Source organism: Salvelinus sp. IW2-2015, linkage group LG5, assembly GCF_002910315.2.
Source record: "Salvelinus sp. IW2-2015 linkage group LG5, ASM291031v2, whole genome shotgun sequence".
Classification (NCBI taxonomy): Eukaryota; Metazoa; Chordata; class Actinopteri; order Salmoniformes; family Salmonidae; genus Salvelinus; species Salvelinus sp. IW2-2015.
In genome coordinates this window covers 26,990,121-27,009,921 of record NC_036844.1, presented here as the reverse complement: position 1 = coordinate 27,009,921, position 19,801 = coordinate 26,990,121, and the positions used below count along the sequence as shown (strand labels likewise).

General features: G+C 41.4%; 2 protein-coding genes and 5 non-coding genes across 14 annotated transcripts; all 7 read right to left on the bottom strand.

Annotated features, from left to right (window-relative positions):
* Positions 1 to 104: 104 nt before the first annotated feature.
* Positions 105 to 6,999, bottom strand: LOC111964144 (H/ACA ribonucleoprotein complex subunit DKC1). Of its 2 annotated transcripts, none has more exons than XM_023987891.2 (15): positions 6,901 to 6,999; positions 5,775 to 5,833; positions 5,574 to 5,660; positions 5,133 to 5,224; positions 3,984 to 4,168; positions 3,806 to 3,870; positions 3,269 to 3,395; positions 3,042 to 3,172; positions 2,619 to 2,762; positions 2,387 to 2,507; positions 2,070 to 2,188; positions 1,739 to 1,842; positions 1,353 to 1,392; positions 1,056 to 1,208; positions 105 to 611 (listed from the first exon to the last, which is right to left on the bottom strand). In XM_023987891.2, the coding sequence occupies exons 1-15, from the start codon at positions 6,950 to 6,952 to the stop codon at positions 546 to 548; spliced, it is 1,545 nt and encodes a 514-aa protein (XP_023843659.1). In that variant the 5' UTR covers positions 6,953 to 6,999; the 3' UTR covers positions 105 to 545. The 2 variants fall into 2 exon arrangements, with proteins under 2 accessions (XP_023843659.1, XP_023843660.1); XM_023987892.1 differs by lacking the exon at positions 6,901 to 6,999 and adding an exon at positions 6,588 to 6,618.
* Positions 2,260 to 2,337, bottom strand: LOC111964539 (small nucleolar RNA SNORD83). The gene has a single exon (XR_002877395.1). It is a non-coding gene; the product is annotated as a small nucleolar RNA SNORD83 (small nucleolar RNA).
* Positions 2,850 to 2,982, bottom strand: LOC111964541 (small nucleolar RNA SNORA36 family). The gene has a single exon (XR_002877397.1). It is a non-coding gene; the product is annotated as a small nucleolar RNA SNORA36 family (small nucleolar RNA).
* LOC111964547 (small nucleolar RNA SNORD17) lies at positions 3,468 to 3,678 on the bottom strand. Its single transcript, XR_002877402.1, has one exon. It is a non-coding gene; the product is annotated as a small nucleolar RNA SNORD17 (small nucleolar RNA).
* Positions 5,008 to 5,087, bottom strand: LOC111964540 (small nucleolar RNA SNORD83). The gene has a single exon (XR_002877396.1). It is a non-coding gene; the product is annotated as a small nucleolar RNA SNORD83 (small nucleolar RNA).
* Positions 5,307 to 5,519, bottom strand: LOC111964546 (small nucleolar RNA SNORD17). Its single transcript, XR_002877401.1, has one exon. It is a non-coding gene; the product is annotated as a small nucleolar RNA SNORD17 (small nucleolar RNA).
* A 504-nt stretch (positions 7,000 to 7,503) lies between the features above and the next one.
* LOC111964143 (trimethyllysine dioxygenase, mitochondrial) lies at positions 7,504 to 17,005 on the bottom strand. Of its 7 annotated transcripts, none has more exons than XM_070443650.1 (8): positions 16,905 to 17,005; positions 16,349 to 16,797; positions 13,331 to 13,507; positions 12,345 to 12,624; positions 11,446 to 11,564; positions 8,858 to 9,095; positions 8,388 to 8,526; positions 7,504 to 8,201 (listed from the first exon to the last, which is right to left on the bottom strand). In XM_070443650.1, the coding sequence occupies exons 2-8, from the start codon at positions 16,518 to 16,520 to the stop codon at positions 8,070 to 8,072; spliced, it is 1,257 nt and encodes a 418-aa protein (XP_070299751.1). In that variant the 5' UTR covers positions 16,521 to 16,797; positions 16,905 to 17,005; the 3' UTR covers positions 7,504 to 8,069. The 7 variants fall into 7 exon arrangements, with proteins under 7 accessions (XP_070299751.1, XP_070299752.1, XP_070299753.1 ...); XM_070443651.1 differs by lacking the exon at positions 16,905 to 17,005 and having other exon boundaries at positions 16,349 to 16,526; positions 16,699 to 16,898; XM_070443652.1 differs by lacking the exon at positions 16,905 to 17,005 and having other exon boundaries at positions 16,349 to 16,523; positions 16,699 to 16,898.
* Between the last annotated feature and the right edge of the window lie 2,796 nt (positions 17,006 to 19,801).

Below are 19,801 nucleotides of genomic sequence, written 5' to 3'. Positions count from 1 at the left end.
ATAAGAAATTAAATAAATTATTTACTCCATCCATCAAGTCATTACACTGAGAAAATAACCTCAGAGATCCCAGCAACTGGGTAGAAAAATGACACCAAGGCAGWTACAAAAAAGCATATTCATTTCAAATTACAATTTATGATCACAGTTGGTTTCTGTATTTACAGTACAATATAAAATAAAAWAAACYGATCGCATRTCATGTAGAGGTACACACAGAGAATACTGCTGTCAACACAGGGAGTACTTAAAACATGTCAAAACTAAATGTCACTGTCATGAGTACAAAAACATGTTCATACCGTGGTGGTTGAGATGGCAACCATTAGCCGCGTGATCACAAGCCTTACCTAGTCCAAGCCCCTTATGATTATCCATGTGGGCCATGTGCAGCATTTCCGGACACAGACTTGATTAACAAAAAATGTTTAAATCTCTGGGTTCTTGCTATGCCTGCTGCCTCTTCAGGGCCCATTCCATCCGTTAGGTAAATATCACCAGGCACTCCTATGGTCCTTTCATTGTCCGTGTGCTTCATAAGCGTTTCACTCTGTTTCTGCCTCTGCTTCCTTCTTCTTCTTCTTTTTCTTCTTCTTGGCACTCTCACCAACCTGTGCATAAGAAGAGATTTGTTATTCCTCTGGCTAATGTTTAAAGCAATTCAAGTGTCCTAAGTGAAAATGCCCTCTGCAGTTTGAGGCATGTTGGGTGTAGCTGTAGTGACTTTGCTAACTAAATAGGTGTAGAAGATGTAAGGAACCAACATGACCAAATGCTCATGCTAGAAAAACACCTGCAATAATGTAGCAGACTGACTCCCTCTGAAGACAACAAGTAGGTTGGAAAGGGATAACTTTCTGCATGGGATATATAAACATTCCAGATGGGATATATAAACATTCCAGTGCACCAGTGATAGGCAAGGCACTCCATTAACTGGATGTATATTAGAGAAAATACTGCTGAAAACCACAACATGTCTCCCTGTGACCAGAGCATAGACCAGAGCCACAAGGTCATACTGCTGTCCATTCTGACCAGAAGCAGAAACACACCTCTCCGTCTGTCTCTGCTGCTGGCTCCGTATCCGCTTCTAGTTTCTGCTTCTTTTCCTTCTTTTTCTTCTTCTTCTCTTTCTTCTCTTCTGCTGACGGAGTGGAAGGAGCCGAGGGTGCTGCTGCATCACTGTCACTGTCTTCACGCTTCCTCTGAAAGACGGAGACATTGTTTAGTCCATCTCATTATGCACATTAGTTCATACATGGAATAAACTATACCTTCTTTGGAGTGCGTCCCAATACTGATCCATTTCAAATCAATCAATACAACATTATCAACTCATGTAAGCATACCTTTGCATCACCATTTCCGTCAGCCTTGGATTTCGACGCACTGAAATGGAGAAGGCAACATGTTACTCTTTGTATTAGACTCATTCCTTAAGACCGATTAACAAAATGCACCTACATGCAAACTACTGAACAACTGTTGACAAACGTTTGGATTGCAAGTTACCACACATGGGTGGAAAATAGTAGCTATGAATGTTCACACAGCTCAGCTGCCAGCCAGGCAGAATGCATTACCAGATCTCTGCTGAGCTACGAGAGTTGATGTTGCAGACTGACTCCCTCAGAGACCACAGGGCAGACCAGAAAGGGATAACTGTCTGCTGACTAGAATCACAACATGCATACTAAACTGCTCCATCTAGGCCCCTACCAGACTGGTTTCACACCTGTAATCTACGTAGCCCTCCTTCCAGTTTGATGGAGTGCTGCCGTTGGCTTTGCCATGTTTGTCCAGCAGACCCTTCTGGATCATCATCTTCTTCTGGCTGGCCTGTTCATTACAAATCAGAGTTTGAATCTTCCTGATACAGGACTAAAAGCATAAACTGTTATAGTCCCGTGTGGCTCACACACCAGGGTCGTGGGTTTGAGTCCCACTGGGGACCAGTATGAAAATGTATGCACTCACTACTGTAAGTCACTCTGGATAAGAGCAGCTGCTAAAAAGACTCAAATGTAAATGGGTAGACTACCAATAGTTTGCACAAGAGGCATTACCTTTGGGCCTAAGCCCCACTTGCGGGGGTAGGTGTCTCGTTCCATGATGACTCTCTTGATCTTGGCCACCACCCCATGGTCACATGTGGAGATCACTGCAGTCGTCATGAGGGCAGTAGCTGGAAAATTGAAAGGAAACAAACTTGAGATGGGAGCATAAATATGCATATGGAGAAATTTGTTTTTTTTAAGCCATCAGTCAAGGGTGATAGATAATAGGTCATCTTTGCACAAAGTGCTAATGCCATCTATGAGATCATCATGTGGCCTTTTGAAAAACCAACTGCTTTGSAGAACAGCATACTTCTATTGCTCACCTATACAAATAGCCTCTCCTTTGGTCGTTATAACCACAATATCCTGGTTGATCTCAATGCCATCTTCATATCGAAGGACACCAGGCAGCATGATCTTTGCTCCATAGCAGATCGCATTCACCTGGGGAGAAAATCATACAACTCATTCAAAAACTTGTTCAGTCCTCTACACAGGGTCACGCTTGGAAAATGACATCGACTGTCAATTAAGAGTCAGAAAACAAGAACTCACTGCACTGTCTTTCATGACCAGACGTTTGTGAGATATTAGAAGCTTTTCCAGTGGGTAGATGACTCTGCGAAGGTACGTCTCGTCCTTGTTGTGGTCATACTGCCATTGAGCATCTAGCACATCGTGCATGGTCACCAAATTGTCCTGCAGAGAACACATTCCAACATCGAATGAGTTCAAAATACATGACACATTAAGCAGAACACAGGCCTAAGTATCAACATTCCCATAACATGTTGGCTAGAGTGGAATCAAGTGGCTGGCATGTCCACTTTCTATTCAGAGCCACTCTATGCCATTTCTGTGCCAAAGAATAATTACCAGGACTGGGGAGAGGCCCAGAACCGAACTCAACACTTTGGACCTCACAATGTAACCAGACAAAACACGGCCAAAGGAGTATGAAAGAGGTACGAGACTCACCCTCTCTCCCAGAACACCAGAGCGAACTCTCCTCAGCTCCTGCATCTGACCACCAACACCCAGGAGGAGCCCCAGGTGGACACACAGGGTCCTGATGTAGGTCCCAGCCTCACAGCTCACCCAGAAAATACCTGCAACAAATAGGTTTAAATCATCATCTCTAAAACAGCAGTACTGACAAACATTTTTAACCTGAGCATAGGGAAATAAATAATTGGATTCCTCACCCAATCTCCTCTCTGGGTCATACTCAATGAGTTTGCTTTCATAAACGGTCCTAACTCTCAACTGCCGCTTAACAGCTGCGATGAGTGGTGGTCGCTGGAACAAAGCTCCTGTAAGGGTTTCAATACCCTAAAGAAAAAAGCGCAGGATTACCCACGATGTCCCACAACACTGGTATGACACCAATTTCCTTACTAATGTGTGATCAGGTGTGTCAACTCGTCTTTGTTATCGCAGGGCCCTCCAGTCCTGCCCCTTTCCCCACCACAAGCTGCCCCAGTAGAACATTGAGGTGGCAGAGTGGAGCCAGGGGCACAGCAGACACTCACGGCTAAAACAGGCATGAGCACCACAGAGAAAGTAGGACCCTAGCAAGCACTCAGAGAATGGATAAACACGTTCATCATCTCACATCCATGTCAAGAGGCAGTAACTTATTATTACAAAAGCAGTCACCAATTTATTGGCATACTTTTACAGTTAAATTACAAACTCTGAACCATGCTAGGAGTAAAAACTACATCAACAAGAGAACTTACCCTAGCAAGTGTGTGCTCATTCTCAATAGCATTGTGCAGCCGAACAATTCCCACATACTCTTTGCCTGAAACAGACGGCAGAAGAGTAGTAAGGAGWGGCCAATCTTAATGTGTTTACATKACRAMCAGGAYGTAAACAMTCAGAGCAGGAAGGGGTTGGGGACACAAAGGGACTCACCTGCACTCTGCTGGGACTTGACCAGTCGTGTGGCTCTGTCCACACACACAATGAGGCAGCCTGTCACCTTGGGGTCCAGGGTGCCACTGTGGCCAGTCTTCTCCACTCGCAGGATACGTCGGATCCAGGCCACCACCTCATGAGAGGAGGGATTGGCAGGCTTGTCCAAGTTGATGAAGCCGGTCCTGAAAATCACATGGATAGAGATGGGGTTAAAGTGGAGCAAAATGAAATCACAGACAACACTTCAATARTTTAAAAGGGCATCGGTTGTAGAGCCTAGAGTTCGACCGAAATACGGAAGTGAAATACGGAACTGTTCCGTATTTTATCGAACGGGTGTCAACCCTAAGTATAAATACTGCTGTTCCACTGCACAACCGTCAATGTTATGTAAAAWTCTGACAAATTACTGTCTTCACACAGTTCACAACAAGRCAGGTGGCCCAAACTGTTGCATATACCCCAACTCTGCTTGCACTGAGCGCAATAGAAGTGACAATTTCCCTAGTTAATATTGCCTGCTAACATTAATCTATTTTAACTAAATACGCAGGTAAAAAAAATACACATCTGTGTATTGATTTTAAGCAGGGCATTGAGGTTTATGGTTAGGTACATTTGTGAAACGATTGTGCTTTTTTCGCAAATTCCCTTTTGTTAAATCGTCGCCCGTCAGGCGAAGTAGACTTGATTCGATGATAATCAATGCGGTGCCTGTTAATTTATATGCAACGCAGGACAAGCTAGTTAACCTAGTAATATCATCAACCATGTGTAGTTAACTAGTGATTATGTTAAGATGGATTGTTTTTTATAAGATAAGTTTAATGCTAGCTAGCAACTTACCGTGGCTCCTTGCAGCCACAAGGCCCCTTTGACGCTGCACTCGCGTAACAGGTGGTCAAGCCTGCCACGCAGTTTCCCCGTGGATCACAATGTAATCAGCCATAATCGGCATCCAAAAAGCTGATTACTGATTACCAAACTTGAAATAGGCCTAATTAAAATCGACCTCTAGTGGAGCCATCAGACATGGGTGATAGATAAGGAGTCATCTTCGCATATAGTGCTAGTGCAATCTATTTACATTCATCATGTGGCTCCATAACTGTTTTACGAGACTGAGCAAAAAATACCAAAAGTTACCTAACATAATCCTGAATGTTCCTCTTCAGAGGGTTGGAGCCATTTGGCAAGGGTGTGTAGTGAGCTGTCCGGATGTTGAGTTTGTCAAAATTCTGCATGACAAAATGAGTCAAAGGGGGAGAAGTTAGAATTAAGAATTTACCTTACAAATAACCAAATGTAACTGGAAGGGATGTGATCAGGAGTTTATGCTCGTCTTAGTTGTGGCCGGTCCCTTAACCATTGCACCAGCACACCTGCCCCCAACGCAGTTAACCCCAGTAGAACACTGGGGCAAAAGCATAGAGTCAAGCCGCTGAACCTCCTGAGTCAAGAACAGACACAGGGGGCTGCAAGGCCAGGGCCCAGCAGCACTCAGCGAATGGATAAACAAGTTCATCATTTCAAAAACAGCATCCTGCTTCTACAGATGGATGACAGGACAAGAGTAGCCAAACTCACTTTCAGCAGCAAAGGCCATTGAGATGTGTCCAGACTAGCAACTTTGGACTCTGGTTTGATGAGGAAATCTCCACTCTCCTGAATATCCTGTACCCAAAAAATGAGGAATTTAGGAATAATGCGCGTTCATACCATTTGAATCTAACAGTGAAAAAAGCTTGTAGRGAACTGGTGCGTCAGTCAATTACTGTAAGGACTTACCCCAACGTCATCAACAGCAATGGTCTTTTCCTTCTTCTTCTGCTTTTTCGCAGAGTTCACTTGAAAGGGAAAAACAAAGGGATAATGTTACTTTCCAGCAACAAACATGTTTCGTTCCCTGACGTTTCCATATTAGAGGATTCCCCCTCGTTTTCAACAGAAGTGGATTGTCGAGAAGAAACTTGTACATACTGTATGCACTTCTTTGGACGATGTATACCCATGCACATCCCGTAAATACGACTAATAAAACTAAACTCAATCGTTGAGTTTACCCAGCTAATTGATAGATAGCTAATAACTGTCTCATCAGCATACCAACACTATTTGGCAAAGTGCTCCCACGTGGCCGACACGAGGTACTTTTGCTAGTACTAAAAATGTGCCTTCACGGGTAAATTTTACCCAAATATGTACGGTGTCTGCAGTCACAGAAACGTGTATAACGACACATTCAACTCAGATATTGCAAGTAAGCAAGTTAACTTAAAGTCGTTAATATTAATGAATTCGCAGGACCGTTTCAGACCACGTGGCCACCCTCGGAACGTGGCCACCATTCATTCAGCGTCTGGATGAAACCTTTAGTTGCGTGTGAATATTAACAAAATGGCGTAACGTTAGTTAGCTAGGATAAAGTTCCGAGGCTGCCGTTGGGCACGACTGTTACACAAAATCGTGTACTTTGTTGATAGTTAAATAACTACGTCATTAGTTACTTGCCATCTAGATGTGTACAGAGGCCAACTAACGTTATTTAGTAACTACGTTACCTATGACGACTTAGTGGTTAAAGTTAGCTAGGCATCTTACCATCAGAATTCAGCATGATTGCAATACCACGATCCGGGAGTATGCGCAGGTAACTTAAACTAGATATAGCAGTATATTAATTGATGTAAGTGTAGCTAGTTTGATAACCACATGGTTTACGATGGGTCATGCGAAGTTAATGGTAACGTGGCCGCCTGTTTGATCATGCCTCAATGTTGGGTGCAGTGCTGCTGGTAGTATTTCACAATTTCCTAGGAAAAAAACATATACAACAAACACCTAAAATTCCACAGCAGTTGTAGCTAGCTACTTTGAAATAAGATAGTACTGTTACTGTGCAAGGGCTACTTACTTTGTACGTCCGCCATCTTCGGTCTGCTGTGCAACTGACTTGAGGACAACATGTGTGCTCAATGGGATCCCGGATAGCACGAAACGTGCTCAGTACGCATGACTTTTCAAGAAAAAGCACCTACCGCCTCACCAAGCCGCGCGATAGTTCATTCCAAATCCAACCAAACGAGAAAAAGTAGATCGAACAGTAAGCGTCGCTCGAGCGGAGTTTCAACAAAGATGGTAGTATGAGTAATTCTATGCGCTCGAGACAACATAAAACAAATGTTCTGTTAACATGCTACCTTTATATATACACGGTCTATGCATGACAACCAGACCAAATAACTCTAATCTGGGGCGCGTTCAGCAGGATTTAACGTTTTGGAACGTTCAACTTCTGATAGCCTAATTCTATGTAGATRAAACATGCTTCTCTGACATGTAGACTAAGGAATCACATCGGCTCTATTCATGATTTGCTATCTGCGACGTTCGAGAACATTTTGCCAAGCGGCTCTGTACTTTCCTTTTAATGCTGGATATGGCTTCATCAGAGATATGTATAATTAACTCCCTTGTTGTCTGGGCATGACAAAAAAATACAGTCACCCAATATAAATCAGGAGAAAAGGTGCTGAAAAATCACCCAATTTATTTCATTATGTAAACAAGGCAACATTTCCTAATACATTCATAAACAAATGACTAGCAAAAGTACTTCAGAAATACTAGAAACAAATCCCTAAAACAAAGCCAAAAATCTAGTTAAACACCTCAATATGTTAAGTTCCAGTTCAAAATATGATTGTTGTGACAAGAGCTTAATGCATGTCTACAAATCTTAAATCCCAAACAGATCACAGTCCATTTTCTTGACTTCATCAAGTCTAACAATATCTCCACATGTAAAATATTTCTGGGTAGAGAACATTTCTAAAGTACAGTACAATTATTTTATGCCCATATTAGGAATGGCATTTAGTTCTGCATTAACAATATATAACTGCATTCATGCAGTGGAAATACTTGATTTCACTCAGTAAATACTCATAATAGAAAAACGATTTGATTCTACAAGACTTTTCGGTCACCTTAAACATGTATGACTGATTGGGTGATGGTGCTTTATCTCTAAAGGACTTTGGTGTTGGCTGGAAGGGTTGGAGACTCAGGGTGGCTCTTCACTCAGGCCTGCAGACCCAGGGAGCGGGCAGTGTTCATGACGTCGTCTCTGGTCAGGTAGCAGCCACACAGTTGCCGCAGGCCTGTGAAGGACTCCCGGCCATGCATGACACGCCAGTTATCAATGAAGAGAACCTTACAGAAAAAGAGGGAACATATTTTTTGTTTAAGATTTTGTAAGACCACCCATCACCTACAGCTTAATCGTGGTTTACAGTTAAGTGTGGGATGTCTCCCCCCCATGTCAATATCTTGCTCAACTGATCAAGTAGTGCTAAATCCTTTGTCTCGATCAATGAAAAGGCAACTATTTTTCCTTACCTTTCCAGGCTTCAGTTTGACCCACAACTCATTCTCCGGCTTCCTCAGCTCTGTGGTCAACTCTCTGTGAGCCACATACCATCGCTTGACAATGTCATGGGGGATTGTGTTTATGACTGCACGGTCGTAGTTATTGTATCTGTAAGACAGGCGACCAAACAGAAGGTGATACCATATTAATACTCAATATCAGATCATATATTCATAACATTGATCTCAAAGGAGATGGAATAACACAAGTTTTGCTGCGTATGAGCGCCAGATCCTGAGCCTTCCAATAAGAACCTTCCAAAGTGAGTTAATTTGTATTGATGGGTGTATAATTTTTCAAACACATACAACATTGTAAGTTAATAGGTAACCAAGACTGGTTAATGTAAGGTTGTACGGCCAATGACGTTGGAAGATATGTTTAAAGCAAGACATTCAGGGAGACATACACATCTCAAATTACAACAGATTGGTCATACCGGATCATGTACACCTCATTGTTCCAGGGATACACGTTGAGCACAGGGCCAATGCCGATCATGTGGTTACGGTGGTCGCTGGCATTTTCAATGTACTCGTGCTTGATAGGAACCCGTGCTAGCAGATCAAAGTTCTCAGGGGTCTTCTGGAGCACTTTGTCAGCAGAATAGAATCCATCTACAAGTAGTGTCCTTCCTCCTGTTCCCTCATGCCTAAGGCAATGGAACACTTGGATCCTGCAAGTCAAAGTCAATGGCATCAAAGTAAGTCACATGTTATTATGAAACGCCCAGTAAGTGGCTATTGCCCTGTCATTTGATGGGAGGCCAAGGGAGAGCTTAGTTTCATGTTGTACTATAACTTATTTTATCAAGATGTCTGTGGCATAGCAATGTGCGTCTGGCTTGTGTCTTATCAGTTGAAGAGATTCTCCGGTACTTTTGTATACTTTTAGCCAGTAGTTCAGAAAGTAGCTCTCACAAGCAAAAAGTGGTCCCAGAAAATGGCATACCATATCACATATGTGCACCACATTGCTCTCGCTCTGCTGTGTGTGCGTGCGTCTTTCTAGCGGTCACTCAAATGGCGAAGGGCTAAAGCTCATTGGCTAGAACTCAAATCGCTAGTAGCTGGCCCACGTGGGGGGGAAAAGCAGGGAAAATGACTTCTAGAAAACAGCCCCTTTCAAACTAGGGATTTTGTGGCTAATTGAGATATTGAGATAAGACACTAATGTACATATGAACTACACATTGACACATTCAGCCCAAAGTGGGAGGTTTAAAAAAATACATACAAGCCGCCAAAGCTCTGGAGCATGTCTTTAAAAAAGGCCAATGCTGGATCTGTTGTTACAACTGTCAATTTTTGTAACATCACTGTAATAGCCTAACACAATAACCTATATACATACACTGCCTTCGGAAAGTATTCAGACCCTTTGACTTTTTCCAGGTTACAGCCTTATTTTAAAATTGATTAAATTGTCCCCCCCCCCATCAAGCTACACACAATACCCCATAAGGACAAAGAAAAAACTGCTTTTTAGAACTGTTTCCTAGTTTATTGAAAATAAAAATACACATCACATTTACATAAGTATTCAGACGCTTTACTCAGTACTTTGTTGAAGCACCTTTACAAACTTGGCACACCTGTATTTTGGGGAGTTTATCCCATTTTTCTATGCAGATCCTGTCAAGCTCTGTCACGTTGGATGGGGAGTGTTGCTGCACAGCTACTTTCAGGTCTCTCAAGAGATGTTCGATCGGGTTCAAGTCAGGGCTCTGGCTTGGCCACTCATGGATATTCAGAGATTTGTCCTGAAGCCATTCCTACGTTGTCTTGGTTGTGTGCTTAGTGTTGTTGTCCTGTTGGAAGGTGAACCTTCGCCCCATTCTGAGGTCCTGAGCAGGTTGTCATCAAGGATCTCTGTACTTTGCTCTGTTCACCTTTCCCTTGATCCCGACTAGTCTCACTGTCCCTGAAAAACAACCCCACAGCATGATGCTGCCAACGCCATGCTTCACCATGGGGATGGTGCCAGGTTTCCTCCAGATGTGAGTCTTGGCATTCAGGCCAAAGAGTAGAATCTTAGTTTCATCAGACCAGAGAATCTTGTTTCTCATGGTCTGAGAGTCTTTAGGTGCCTTTTGGAAAACTCCAAGCGGGCTGTCATGTACCTTTTACTGAGGAGTGGCTTCTGTCTGGCCACTCTACCATAAAGGTCTGATTGGTGGAATGCTGCAGATATGGGAGAACCTTCCAGAAGGACAACCATCTCCACAGAGGAACTCTAGAGCTCTGTCAGTGACCATCGGGTTCTTGGTCACCTTCCTGACCAAGGTCATTCTCCTCCGATTGCTCAGTTTGGCCGAGCGGCCAGCTCTGGGAAGTGTCTTGGTGGTTCCAAACTTCTTCCATTTAAGAATGATGGAGGCCACTGTTCTTGGGGACCTTCAATGCTGCAGAAGTGTTTTGTTACCCTTCCCCAGATCTGTGCCTCAACACAATCCTGTCTCTGAGCTCTACGAACCATACCTTCTACCTCATGGCTTTGTTTTTGCTCTGACATGAACTGTGGGACCTTATATAGACAGGTGTGCCTTTCCAAATCATGTCCAATCAATTAAATTTACCACAGGTGGACTCCAATCAAGTTGTAGAAACATCTTAAAGATGATCAATGGAAACAGGATGCACATGAGCTCAATTTTGAGTCTCAGAGCAAAGGGTCTGAATACTTATGTAAATAAGGTAGGTTTTTTATTTTTAATACATTTGCAAAAATGCCTAAACCTATTTCACTTTGTCATTATGGGGTATTGTGTGTGTAGATTCCTGAGGATTTTAATTTATTTAATCAATTTTAGAATAAGGCTGTAATGTAACAAAATGTGGAAAAAGTCAAGGCGTCTGAATACTTTCCGATGGCACTGTAGATGTCTAAAGTGTGTCTATCTGAGGAATCTCAACCTAACCAATATACAGATCAACATGTGTACTGCCTTGCTACTTTGACCTGACATGATCACTCCAATACAGTTCAAATAACACCTATCCATGTGTGAACATCTAAATACTTCCCCACATGGCTCCTGGAAGTATGAGGTGTCTGTATGACGGTCCAGTGCCAGTTTGGTGTAGGCAGTATCTCCTCGGGAGAAATCGGATGTCAAGTTCCACATCTTGCCATACATAGTCTCCCTAGTAGGAAACAAGAATGAAAACACAAAGTAGAGTCAAAAGTGATACCTAAAACATTATACAGTACAATAACAATTCAAATAAGATTATAATGGCAACTGTGATCCAAATAGTGAGTGATATTTAGTTTCTTTGGGGTGTCAGGAGGAGGGCAATTACTTCTGATGACCAAATATACTCACTGGACTAGAATAAGAAAATGGCCTCATCTGGCAACCATGAGCAATGCATTTCTTATAACACGCTGCTTCCTCCCTCCCTCCCTTCCCTTCACCCCAAAGTAGAGTCCAGTACAAAGAGGGATTAGTGCGCTTGCTCAGGCGTTTGAAACTTCAAAACCACACCACCTGCAGAGTCCTTAATGAACAGACCTGGTGGATTAATGAGGACAAAGTACCTCTCCTTTCTCACTACACTGTCAAAGTGCAACAATGCCCATTCTTTTGACAATTCCACCCTCCATTCCAACTGCAGAGAGAAGTCTGTTGTGCATGTTAACTTGACAAACGTATCAAAGTTGATGTTAAGTAAACCAAAACCTTCTCTGTAGCACTGTTACTTTGCAAAACAAAGAGTGTAAACAAGCCAACCCTGATAAATATCAAGCTTATTTAATGCTCCCCCAAAAATAGATATCTGGGMTGTTTGTTCTCATTCCTTATTAAATAATCCCTCACTCTAAAACCATGCATGTTTCGTATGCATTGTGGTGGGTGGTATGCCATTACCTTTAAGCCCCCTCAACCCCACCCCAGGCAATCACAGAGGGGCTTACTATACCTGATGAGGCTGACCCTCTGGGTAAGAGTCTCTGTGGCCTCAACAGTCGGCGGGACACCCTCCACAAAAGCAATGCCGTACAGCAGAAAGCCCCCAAGGAACTTTTTCAGTTCATCATCACAGCTCATAAACATGTCCCAGTTAGCAGAGGGCACCTTGGCACTGGTATAGATATCAGAGTTCCAGATGATGTGTGGCTGCATGGCACTCTGCTTCTGTACCTCATAGCTGTTCTGAGCCAGCCAGTTCAGGTTGTACCTTGTCACATGACCATCAGGCCCTGAGGTAGACAAAACAAAGASAATTCCATCTATTATACATTCAATAACTGTTAAAAAGAATGGATGAGTAACAATAGGTGCATAGATCACAGTTCTGCCATAAAGAAAATGGGATTGCGGTTGAAAATGATCAAATGATAGGCTTAACTACTGGCATGGATTTAGAGTTCTTGACAACAGCAAACTGACCTAGATTCAGTACCTCACTGAAATGTTCAACCGATTGCACCTTGAGTAAGTGAGAACGGTTAGTTTAACCAATGCCCTGTGAAAAGATGTACCATTGTACAAACATGTAATTCAAATAAAGCATATGGCAGCAATATCTGCAGTACATTACAACCTTTTTTCAAGAGTCAAAGGTCTCCCCAAAAGATGCTTGTTTTTAAGAAGATAACTATCTCAGGTTTGGCAGTGGAGAATATCACTTTTAGGCTAGGCTACTCCATAATGTGGGCTTCCAACAGGGTCTAAAAGGGAGGGAAAAAACAAGCTCAATTCTTCACTTTGGTTCCAAAGAAAACTGTTTCTCATGCCAAAACCAACTATAGCTCTTCATTTGGAGAATTATTATAAAAATAAATAAAAAATCTACAACAAATCAAAACAAAGAAAGCCACCTACTGTATGTGATGTGAGACGAACTGGGTAGAGAATATTTTCCATCCCTCAGTTGGGAAAATAAATCTTTACACCAAGACTTACATGTGAGGAAGATATTCTCATCATCCACCCTGGTGTTGGCAGGACGTATGTTTAGCTCCACATTTGCTGTATCCAGGTTCCTCTGGTTGGTCTTGCTGTTGAAGCAGGAGGCAGATTGGCAATGATCCCGTAGCCACACATAGGCAAAGTGCATCACAAGCCCTCCATAGCTGAGCTCTGCCAAATCAAAATGTCAGATTTACAAGTACATATTAGCCTATAATGTAAAAACTGGCCAATTCAAGTGTGAAGTGCCAGTTCCAGACTAGGATTTACTATGTAAAATATATATACACAAACACACAATAAAGATACATTATGATGTCATAGCCTATAGGAGGGTATATTAAAAACAAGAAAAGGAACAGGAAGGCTGTTGGTATCTGGCACTGTGGGTCCTGCATGAAGACTGTTGGTGTAGGCGCCTGGACATACAACACAACATCACAGTGAAGTCGGCCATCAGGAGACTGAAGGAGCTGAAAGACCAGTAGACTGTTACTGGAGGATCAGACTGTCACTGTTGTGTACAGTTTGACCTGGACACTGTGTCGAACATCTACCACAATAAAAAGCAGTCTAGAGTGAGAAAAAAAAAATGTACATAAAAAAATAACAAGAAAAGGGATATTCCTCGTTGAGACCTGCTGAGTCAAGAGTGGCCAAGTGGTCCATCCAATAAGTCATTTTCCCCCATCTCCTCCCTCATTGTGGTTGCGAATGGAGCTCTTATACACACAAATCCTTGTCTTAAGTTCACGTTTGGTCTTTCTTATCCACATAATAAAAATTCACAGGAACACTTAAGGAGATACACAACATATTTTGTTTTACAGGTTATTCTACCAAACCTTTATCCGCTCACCCAGATGGGGATGGATTAGAGTTCCCGCTGATCATGGCATAACAGTGAATGCAGTTGTGACAAGGGAAATTGCCATCAGGAATGACAGACATGAAATGTGATGTTTTTTTCTTAGGCCAATCATTCTCTTATCTTCATCATTGTAATGACATGTTTGAATAATACAGGACTAGAATAAGATGAAGATGGCTTTTGCTTCTCTTTATGAAGATTGAATGGTTATGGGTCTGTAAATAAATGCTATAGCCTATCGCCATTGCGCATTCTCCCTACTGGGCAAAAACTGGTTGAATCAATGTTGTTTCCATGTAACTTCAACCAAAACAATATATATGTGATGACATTGAATCAATGTGGAAAACTGATTGGATTTGCAAAAAGTAATCAACGTAACGGCATGATGTTTTTTTCTACCCAACTTTTAACCTAAATCCAATGAAACTGACATGTTTTGTTGATTTCACATTAGTTGACTACTCAACCAAATGTAAATCAAAACTAGACATTGAACTGACATCTGTGCCCAGTGGGTCTCTTCTTTCAAAAACTCTTGAGTTCCTTTGGCTGCTGTATTTAAACATTCAAATGGACTATTACAGGGTTCCCCAACTGGCGGCCCTAATTTGGCCCACGGTTGGTTTTATTTGGCCCCCCAAGAGTGTGCAAAGCTGTCATCAAGGCAAAGGGTGGCTACTTTAAAAAATCTCAAATATAAAATATATTTTGATTTGTTTAAAACTTCTTTGGTTAATACATGATTCCATATGAGTTATTCTATAGTTTTGATGTCTTCACTATTATTCTACAATGTAGAAAATAGTCAAAATAAAGAAGAACCATTGAATGAGTAGGTGTGTCCAAACTTTTGACTGGTACTGTACATATTAGAAACATTTGGGAAATAAGACTGTAAAATCACCAAGAAAATCAGCTATAAGTGATTTTAATTTAGGAAACCTGTTCAAGTATTCCCACTGATGGGTTCTGACTTGAAAATATGAAATATCCTTATTCATGTCCCTGAGGGAGTGGGGGTAATGTAGAATGTTCACATTCTGTCAGAACGTGTTATTGTTAGACATCAGATATTCGATTGGAAGGAGAAGGGCCACAGTCTGGTACAAGTCAACAGGACAGCATAATTTGGGCTGAGTTCAGGTCAAATGAATTGAGACAGAACATGCATCACTAAAGTCCTGTCTAGCAACAGAGGTGCATTGGCTGTTCAGATGTGTAAGGAGGAGACTCAGCATAGAAGGAAGGGTTATACCAGTGCTTGTGTGAATATGTATTTTCAGCTGTCTGACGGAGCTGAAAGGTGAATAAACTTGGTTTGAGCGTTTCATAGTTGTCCGTCAGTTTTTACCCTGTTATTTAGAACCTAACACCACGCATAACAGAGATGTCATTGTACACAAATGTAAGCAAGGTTTGAAATGATGTTAAAATATATCTGTTTGGGCTTCTTGAGGTCAATTTAGTCTACAAATTATTTGTAATCATGTTTCGGTCCCCGACAATCCGCTCAAGAAAAAAATATTGTCCCACGGCTGAATCCAGTTGCTGATCCCTGCCTGGTCTATTAGTATAAGATATGAAGTAATTTATTACTTTAAAAAAAGGTYTAGGTTAGGACATATGCAATTATTATTATTATTTGTGCATGGCAGAAGTACTCAGACACCTTGGATTTCTTCACATTTTATTGTGTTACAAAATGGGATTAAAACAGATTAAAATTATATATTTTTTGTCCACAATTTACAAAATACTCAGTCAAAGTGGATGAAAAATTATATATTTTTTATAAATAGAAAATTCAGCACTAAAATAGCAATTTCATAAGTATTCAACCCCTTCGTTAAGGCAAGCTTAAATTAGTTCAGCAGTAAAATGTGGCTTAACAAATCACATAATAAGTTACATGGACTCACTGTGTTAAATAAGGGTTGACATGATTTTTTAATGACTAGCCCTTCCTCTTGAAGTATTGAACTTCAAGCACAGATTCAACTACAAAGACCAGCGAGCTTTTCAAAAGCCTCAAAGAAGGGCAGACACATATGGAGCTGTATTCAAAAACAGACTGTCTAGAGCAAATAAAATGTTAATTTAGAGTTTGGTAAAGGGCTGATAGAACTAGTCATACTTACCAAGGCAGTCTTCCTGAAGCTGCCAGTGACAACTCGTCGATTGTGGAGCATTATGCTGCCAACGTCTCACTTCATTCTGGGTTCGTATGAATCCAGAGACTAAAGGAGCCCGTGCTTTCGATATGGGTTGCAAATAGCCATTTAAACGGCACAATATCCGAGCCAAAGACATTGTCTGCTAATGGAAAATAAATGTAGATGGAACACTCTTCATGGACAGATTCAGAACACAACTATACGTTATTTGATCGAGTCTGACATTGACTCCCGCACAAATGATAATTTCCCCATCTTAATTGCTGTGATTAATAACAAATCAGCTTATGTTGATCTGATCATGGAATACTCACACACCGGAGCTCGTGTGGATTCCAGTCAGTTGTGTTTATGTAGCTAGCAGCACTAATTACTGTGACCTGGAATTAAGACTTCTTGGACCTTCGATGAAGCTACATTGACAATCGATGAGATAAATTATTAAGCAAGTTAGTTTTTTCCAAGTCGTTTATATACTTTGCGTGCTAGCATTGCAGGATAGTACACTTTGGACACGTACCTTGTTAACGTTGACGCTAAGAACCGCTAGTTAGCAACTACCAAAGAGGTACAATAGCTATCAGCATAGAGGAAGAGGCGAAGCGAGAGGATCCACTCTTCTTCTTCTTCTTCTTCTTCTTCGATATAATGGCGGTCCGCAAACCAACGTTAAAGGTATATGCCGCCACCTACTGTGCTGGAGTGTGTGGTCAATCACGGTTTACAACATTTCTAAATCCTCCTKCCTAACTCATTACTCCTGAGAAAATAAAAAAGAGCCCTACTAACTTCTAAGACCCTCCACCATCCCCTAAATTCCTTCCACCCCCCCAACCAACCTCAATGACCCTAAACTTCAATCTTTCACCCTCTTCAACATACTTGCAACAATATAACACATGATCCACTGTTTCATCGACCATGCACTCCAGACACAAACCATTCACATGCTTGCCAATCAAATGTAATGAAGAGTTCAATGTACAATGTCCTAAGCGGAATTGAGAGAATTGGTGTAGTAATGGCATATTACATCATTTATGCAGCAGCATACAAGACATTTTTGGACTCACCTTGGCGGCAGTCCTTCGTGGGCAAATTTTGTCATCAAAGTCTGCCATTCTCTGGATTTATGGTGCTTTCAAGACAACTGGGAACTCAAACGTATTTTCCCAGTCCTAGCTCGTTTTTCCCAAGTTCCCAGTTGTCTTGAACTCACTAAAGTCAGATTTTGCAGTTCTGTGTTAACAGTTGTTTGGAGTACGGCACAAATCATGCTTCGTTGACAGCATGGCCAATGTTGAATGTTTATCATTTTAAACTAGGAAAAGAGACCCTTAATCTTAGACTTGGGACCACACAACCACTCCACTGAATAACAGGCTAATGATTGCTTTGCAATGCTTGCACTTAGCCACTGATTCCTTCCAAACCACTCATTGTTGAATTTGCGATTTCCAACTTGTGTAATGTTTATGTCCAATGGCCGATAAGCACCGATACGTTTTATCTATAATTTCTCTTCATTATTTCTCTTCATATGACAAGGATTAAAAAGGATTTTTCAGTAGATTGTCGACTTGATTCATGATGATGACTGCTAGCTAAGATTTAGAAAGTATGATGTTGACATGATCAGTCCAATCAAAGCTACTGTAGATATAACGTGACTTGGCATCATTTTATCTGTGGCCAATGACCTTGAGCCTTCTTGGATGGGCACTTCTAATGTAACTCTATGGCAGCACCCAAGGGGCTAGAATTATAGAGCTCTACCCTTAGACTTGGCGTTGACGTAGTGTCCCCATGAGTGACAGAACACTGAGCTAATCACGGTGCAACGCTCCATATTTTCTGCTGGCTTGTACCACCACCACCACAGAAAGCACTGAGCTAGGCTGAAACACCTGCATTTTGGGGCTGCCTTACTCAAGAAAACAAAAAAGAGACCATGTTTGTATTTGGCTTTATTAACTCTATGATATATATATTTTTTACATTGTTTGCAAACTGATATGTGACACATATTAATGCCAAAATAACATGCAAAACAGGCTAAATATGTGGGGCTCAAAACTGCCCTGAATGACAGGTCACCACTGGTAATTGTCAACCAGTTTCCCTACATTACTGACTTCTGACCAATCTTTCCTTTTCTCTACCAAGGTTAGATCAACAACAGGATCTGGGAGTAACCATGGAGGAACATCCTCTATCACCACAGAAGGGCCAACCTCCATCTCCCTCAAACCACTCTCATCAGCAAACTTTCCAACCAAAACCACTGCCTTGTCTACTAGTATATTCCCAACAGTCATCTAGAACAGCAGCGGTGGGATGCTCAACCTCACATCCTTTCAACCTAACCCAATAAGCTAATTACAATTTTTTAAGCCATATATCCAAAGGCATCTCACCTGCTTCCACTAGTAAGGCAATATGTTGATTTAAATGCACCAATACATATCTTTAAAGCTATATATTGGATTCTGTCCAGCTTCTGAAACTAAGTCTTTGCCGCTGTTCCATAAACTATACACCCGTAATCAATTGTTGTCCTGATCAGAGCTCTATAAATATCCATCAACGATTGTCTGTCAGCACCCCATTCATAACCGGAGACCGAGCGCATAAGATTCACCACGTTCTTACACTTTGTTACAACATTTATGACATGATCTTTCCATGTATATCACTCATTGACCCAAATATAATAATAGACCCAAATATTTGTACTTAGAAACCCTCCCCATAGACTGTCCATACAGAAACAACTGTATATTAGCAACTTTCATCTCCAAGAAGAATATACAGCAAGACTTCGCCACAGACAATTTAAAACCCCAGTCAATCGACCATCTTTCAACATCCACTGTAGCTTGTTGAATAGATTTGATCACACAAGAGACATTCCTTCCCCTCTTCCAAATAACTCCATCATCAGCATATAGGGAAGCCCCAATACCCCTGCCTAGATTTGAAAATACATCGTTTATCATAATGTTGAACAAAATAGGACTGATAGCACTGCCTTGAGGAATACAATTGTCAACTCCATAGTCATCAGATAAAATTGGATCCATTTTAACTCAAAAAGAGCGATTTAATGAGAAGGCCAAAACCAAGTTATAATCTCCCACCAATACCAATTCTTTCCATCTTAATCAGTAGGCCTTCTCTCCACATAGTGTCATAGGCCTTTTAAAAGTAAAAAAAAAAGACAGTAGCCATCCCTTTTTTCATGACCAGAGTTTAACTTCATTGCTCATCTTTACTAATGCGTCCAAAGTAATCTACCTTTACGGAATCCACTTTGACATTGACTCAATAAACCTCTATGCTCCAGGAAATATGACAATCTATTGACTATCATCTTTTCCATCAGTTTACACAAGTTAGAGGTCAGTGCTATTGGTC

Excerpts from the sequence above, each read along its gene's own strand:
- LOC111964144 (XM_023987891.2), bottom strand. The coding sequence starts at position 6,952 with ATGTTGTCCTCAAGTCAGTTGCACAGCAGACCGAAGATGGCGGACGTA. Across the intron at positions 3,396-3,805 it reads ATGAGCACACACTTGCTAGG|GGTATTGAAACCCTTACAGG; the intron begins GTAAGTTCTCTT and ends TTTTTTCTTTAG. Across the intron at positions 3,173-3,268 it reads TGACCCAGAGAGGAGATTGG|GTATTTTCTGGGTGAGCTGT; the intron begins GTGAGGAATCCA and ends TATTTGTTGCAG.
- LOC111964143 (XM_070443650.1), bottom strand. The coding sequence starts at position 16,520 with ATGTCTTTGGCTCGGATATTGTGCCGTTTAAATGGCTATTTGCAACCC. Across the intron at positions 11,565-12,344 it reads CAGAGGGTCAGCCTCATCAG|GGAGACTATGTATGGCAAGA; the intron begins GTATAGTAAGCC and ends GTTTCCTACTAG. Across the intron at positions 8,202-8,387 it reads TCAAACTGAAGCCTGGAAAG|GTTCTCTTCATTGATAACTG; the intron begins GTAAGGAAAAAT and ends TTTTTCTGTAAG.